The sequence below is a fragment of the Centropristis striata genome, chromosome 22 (genome assembly GCF_030273125.1).
Source record: "Centropristis striata isolate RG_2023a ecotype Rhode Island chromosome 22, C.striata_1.0, whole genome shotgun sequence".
NCBI classification, from domain to species: Eukaryota; Metazoa; Chordata; class Actinopteri; order Perciformes; family Serranidae; genus Centropristis; species Centropristis striata.
The window spans coordinates 26287077-26293092 of record NC_081538.1 but is presented as its reverse complement, the minus strand read 5'-3'; the positions used below and the strand labels follow the sequence as shown (position 1 = coordinate 26293092).

Here is a 6016-nt window from a genome sequence, read left to right as displayed (position 1 = left end):
TATTATTATTATTATTATTATAATAAAACAACAATAATGATAATAATAAGTGATGAGGATGTTAAACAGAGAGCTGGGTGTCCAGAGAACTTCAACATATATCACTATCATATTATTGTTATTATTATTATTATTATTATTATTATTATTATTATTATTATTATAAAACAACAACAATAATGATGATAATAAGTGATGAGGATGTTAAACAGAGAGCTGGGTGTCCAGAGAACTTTCTCATACATCACTATCATATTATTATTATTATTATTATTATTATTATTAATAATAATAATAATAATAATAATAAACAATAATGATAATAATAAGTGATGAGGATGTTAAACAGAGAGCTGGGGGTCCAGAGAACTTTCTCATATATCGCTATATTATTATTATTATTGTTATTATTGTTGTTGTTGTTGTTGTTGTTTTATAATAATAAGAATAATTATAAAACAACAACAACAATAACAATAATAATAATAATAATTACTATTAATTTAATAAATGGGATGTTGCTCGATCAAAAAATTGGAGGTTGTGTGACTTGTTGGCCTGAGGGCGGGCCTTATATACAAATGTTGGATCCAATCACATTGTGAGTACCAACAATAGGACCCAATGATCATGTTAATGTGGTTGAACCAAAAAAAAAAAAAAAATTTGAGTTTTTTTGGGGATAACCAAAATTGTTGTTATTCTGCAACACTGGGTCTTACAGGGTTAAAATGGGAATTTTCTTTCTACAATAAAAACTATTGTTGTTTTTAATTTACATGCAAATAGACTGTTTTGTAGTTTTATTATTTATTATTTTTTCTGCTGTTTTTGTGTGTATAAAGGGTAAAAAAAATGGTACATTTCCATAGAAACCTGTGTCTTTTGTTTGTATTTTGGGTTCCTGGCAGCTTTATACTTTATTAATTAAAATAAAATGAAAAATCTGACATGTGATGTAAAGACAGACTGAAAGATGCTGAACAGAGACAGAAATGCACAGGAAGTTGACAAATTTGAACCAAAATCTCCTGGACTTTAGTGGTTTAAGACTCCAGACGTAAATGTTTTAGACGCCCTGTGTGCAGCTTTTCAGACAACATAATGCCTTCACACGACTGTCCCACTGATTTGATTTTGAGGACAAAAAATAAAGGGATCAGAGGAGGATTAGTGCAGAACAAAGTCAATAACCCGTCAGTCACGGGAATCTCTTCAAACAGCAGCATGTTGACTCTGAGATAAGGTTCAACTCTGTCACAGTGGAGAGAGTCCTACCTCAAAGTCTTCCTGCTCCTCGCTGGTCAATATCGCTCTCTGAAACACACACACACACACACACACACACACACACACACACACACACACATGCATGCATGAGCTTCAAACGGTTTTAATCTCTCTGATAGAAGATTATAAATGACTGCTGTTATTATTAACCCATTTAATCCCACTACACTGTAAAACACAACTTGTTGCTTCAACTTAAATATTTGAGTGTCCAAGCTACAAAATAATTTTATGTAAAGACAACAAAAAAACAGAGTTAACTCAAATGAATCTTGCTTTTTGACTCAATATTTTCAGTTAAAATGACTTTTTGCACAAATCTTTGTTGTGTTGAAAAGGAAAAATTAGTTATTATAACAAACAAGCAACATTGGGTTTTACAATAGTGACTGTAAAATATTTCTTAGTTATAAGGCTCTATTCCTGCAGGATATGTCAATATTAAAATTATGTCAATGGTAAAAATGGTAGGGTGAATTTGGGTAATGTGGGACACTTTTAGCAATTTTGACTTCTTGACTTTTCTAAATTTAAAAGTATTTTATGTAATTTCAGTCACATGACACCCATGGTAGACCAATAGTAAAGGTTTTGATGACCATATTTACTTTAAGCAGGAAATAAACCAGCCAAACTTTTACCCGAATCCACCCTATGTCTGTTAAAAAAAAGCAAAAAAACATTGTTACTTTATTGTGTTTGCTCTATGTATTGCCCTCTCAGTATTCATATTGATATAGTTGTATATTTGAGGCCAAAGTCACACTAGAACGTTATTCTAGTGTCAATGTTGGAGAATACCAGTAACATAATTCTACACTTGTTAATAACTGGAAAGGGAAATGTAATAGTTTTTATGACTGCATAGGAGAAATATGTTAATGTAGTCTATAAATCAAATAAAAAAATCAAAATTACTTTATTTATCCCCGAGGGGAAATTCAGTTAGTCTGGTAGCTCTGAAGAATGAGACATCCTGATGGGTAAATGGTAGATAAAACGTTTTATCCCACATAAAACACACCTTTTTCACCTATTTTTCCATGAAAATCTTTTAAACTAATGGTTGATTATTTCAAAGGAGTAGGCTACTAATGACACATGATTTGGATATTTTCATGTCTGGGATTAAATGGGTTAAGACACAGATGTTTGTTCCTGTCTGTGTAATCAGTGTGATGCTCTCTGCTGATCAATGATTATTGCAACATCAATGAGAAACAACAAACCAACAATTCAGGCAAAGTATTCTACAATAAGACGTGTGTATAAATAAGAAAAGTCGGCTTGTTTGGAAGGAGATCTCACCTTGTGTCTCTCCTGATGGTCCTGTATGTGTGACTGGTGGCAGAAAGAAAATCAGGTTTATTATATATTGTGAATTCAGTGTTTTTCTGCAAATTCTGCAACAATTTAACACTGAGTTTTATGGATTTCTCATGTTATTTAACTCACGAAAACACTGGTTAAAGGTCAGGGAGAGCAGATTTAATTATAATAATAATAATAATATATATGTACAAAAAAGTATGTTTGTTGTAATGATTATAAAAATCCATCAAGCAGGATTTTAAAGAAAAATAAAACATACATTGTGGGTTTTTTTTAGAGTCAGAGAGGAGACAAATTTAAGAGATTATACAATACTGGTAAAAAAAAAACAACAACTGTAAAACTGTTTAACCAGACTTAACTAAATTCAGTTTTATTTAATATTCAGGAACTTATGCAATCATATTCACAATTTTCCATTGTGTCTATATGGTTAATAAAATGAAATGAAATAAAATAAAATAAAAATAATGAAAAAATAAAATAAAATAAAATAACACTTTAGGTCAGCTTGAATTATTTAATTATCTATTTTTTTCAAAGCCATATTTTTTTTAATAGATTATTTTAGATAAAGAGGGGGGGAAAAGCATTTTAGGGAAGTTTTTTAAGGTCAATGATTTTGAGGTCAAAGGTCAGGGCAGGCACTTTTCTGCAACAATTCAGAATGGATAATACTGGCAAAAAAAACCTTTTTCTTTACTTAATTTTAACTTACTTTAATTTTAACTTTCAGCTACTTATATATCGATATTCATAATTTTTTTACTGCCTTTTTAATCTATTTTTCAGCATTCATTTTATGGTTTTATGGATAATTAAACAAAAACAAATATAGAAAACTAAATAAAAAAACATCTTAGAAATAGAAGTTTTAACTGTTTTTGTTAAAATTAGATTTGATTATTCACAAATACACAAAAAAGCTCTAAAATTATACAGAATTCATCACTTTTCCAATACTTTCAAGATGAAAAAACGTTCTCATTTGTAATAGAGTCTCAATTTTACTTGTCTTTTAAATGTATAATAAAATCCTAAAATCCCATAAAAACAATGACGTTTAAAAATTATTAAAATAAATAAAAAATACAAACAGAAAAGGAAGTCTATCTGCTGAAGCTCTATTCTGTGAAATAAATTAAAACCCAGTGACTCACCGTCTCGTCTTCCCATTCTCCGTCTATCACAAACTCAAAGCAGCGGGCCTGTTGGAGGAGCAGGAGCCCCAGAAGCAGCAGCAGCAGACGCCTCATGATTCAAACACAAACACACACACACACTAATAAAAAAAACAACAACACAGCGCTGGGAGACAGTCGGTCCTTCTGCAGAGAGCCTCTCGCAGACACAGCCGAGCTGAAAACTGAAGGTTAAAATCCAGTGAACTGATCGACTCGCAGCTCCAGTCAATATTTGTTGTGTTTCATGAGAGCAGAAGGAAACTTTGAAACTTGACCTGCAGTGTGGGCAGGGTAAATAGGACACATTCAACTCGTTCTCAGATTAAACACTGATTTATGATTGTTTTAAAGGTCTGGCACGCTGATTTAAAAGTCACAAACTGACCATCATGGTGCACATTAGGACAACTATCATTCTGGTGTTTTTATGATGTGGAAGTGGAAGATTTTTAAACACTATAAAAGCTCAGAGATGACCTTTTTTAGGGCACTTATCCTCAGTTTACATGGGAATGATGTAATGTTGCATTATGGCCACCAGGTGGCGCCAAAGTAAAACTGCTGAAGCCCTTCTGTCTCCTCTTTTACAATGTTATGATAAAACTGGGTGTTTTTAATGTTGTTAATTAAATTTTTTGGGTATGAAATTATTATTATTTTTTTTACACAGTAACTGAACAAAACTTTTAATATAATTATTTATAATAAAATATATACATTTATTTATATATTTTTTATTTTATAATATAACCAGTATATTTCTTTTATAGTGTATATTATAACCAGTATATTATATATATATATATATATATATATATATATATATATATATATATATATATATATATATACATACATACATACATACATATATATGTATATATATATATACATACATACATATATATGTGTATATATATATGTATGTATGTATATATATATATATATACATACATATATATGTATATATATATATACATACATATATATGTGTATATATATATATATATATATATATATATATACACATACATATATATAATATTAAAAAATCATAACTTATATTTTTATTAAAAACTTACAGTATATAAATATAACAATGACAATAACAGTATTTAAAATATGTATGATATATAACATGAGAATATTCATAAAATTATCACAATTTGTATAGCAATATCTCTTGTTTTTCGTTATTCATAAATTCATATAATAATATTTACATTGTATATATTTTTTAATTTGTTTAATAGGCTTTTTCATACACTGCTTAAAAGAAGAGAAATTATAGGTTAACTCCTAAATTAAATTTATTCCTTATGGAACAAGGTCGTCTTTTAAATACAATCAACGCATTTACAACTATTAAATACAGCAAAATGTCCAATTTATCTGTCATACAGGCCCAGTGCCAGTTGTTTCTTTAGAATTACTTACAAACTCAGTTAACTTTGCACATTGATGAGTTATTGGCCCTTTAATGGGATGCCACCTAGTGGTGAATTTAAGCAGCACATATTTGACTTTTACTACTTTTAAAAGCTGCATATTTCCCTCTCTCTGTCAAAAGCCAGTGATGGTTTTAGGTTATTTCTAATGGAAGATTTTTTTTATTTACGGTTATCAGATATACTCCCACCCCCAGCTTGGAGTTGTTTGTTATCAAAAAAATGTATTTATCTGCAAGAAAATTCCCCTTTTCTACAATTTAATGGCGAGCACTTCTTTTCTGGAAACTGCTGAGAAATTCCCTTATTGTCAATATAAACAGCTGCAAACCCTCTAAATGCTCTAAGTTTCTAGTTTGTACTTGTAAAGTTTCATGAGGCTGTGATTATCTTAGAGGTCACAGCAGCTCACTTTATACAGTGAGGTCAAGTTTTTTTAAAAAAAAGGTCAAACTACAATTAAATGGCTGTTTTGGGGACTAACATCATCCCACATGAATAAATTTGGGTCTCAGCTTTCCAGTGATACCCAATTTATGCAACGCAAAGACTGTTTAGGGACCTCAGTATGCAGAAATATTCAAACACAATAGGCAGAAATAAGACTAACAAACATGGTTTAATTAAACTTTTTCTTAAAAAACAGAAGCGACAGAGAGAACAGAAAACATATCACTAATAATAGTGTACAAAATACAGACATTTAAGCCTGGCATACTAAAAGTGAAAAAAAAATAAAAAATAAAAAATAAAAATAATATA

The 6016-nt window shown here is 29.7% G+C and overlaps 1 protein-coding gene across 1 annotated transcript in view; it reads right to left on the bottom strand.

Annotated features, from left to right (window-relative positions):
* The window catches only part of itih2 (inter-alpha-trypsin inhibitor heavy chain 2), a 21742-nt gene extending 17718 nt beyond the window's left edge, over positions 1-4024 (bottom strand). Inside the window, exons 1-3 of the mRNA XM_059325791.1 lie at positions 3783-4024; positions 2599-2631; positions 1279-1317 (exon numbers count right to left, since the gene is read on the bottom strand). Of these exons, the coding sequence (XP_059181774.1) occupies positions 1279-1317; positions 2599-2631; positions 3783-3878 (168 nt within the window). The 5' untranslated portion in view covers positions 3879-4024. The remainder of the gene's footprint in view (positions 1-1278; positions 1318-2598; positions 2632-3782) is intronic.
* Between the last annotated feature and the right edge of the window lie 1992 nt (positions 4025-6016).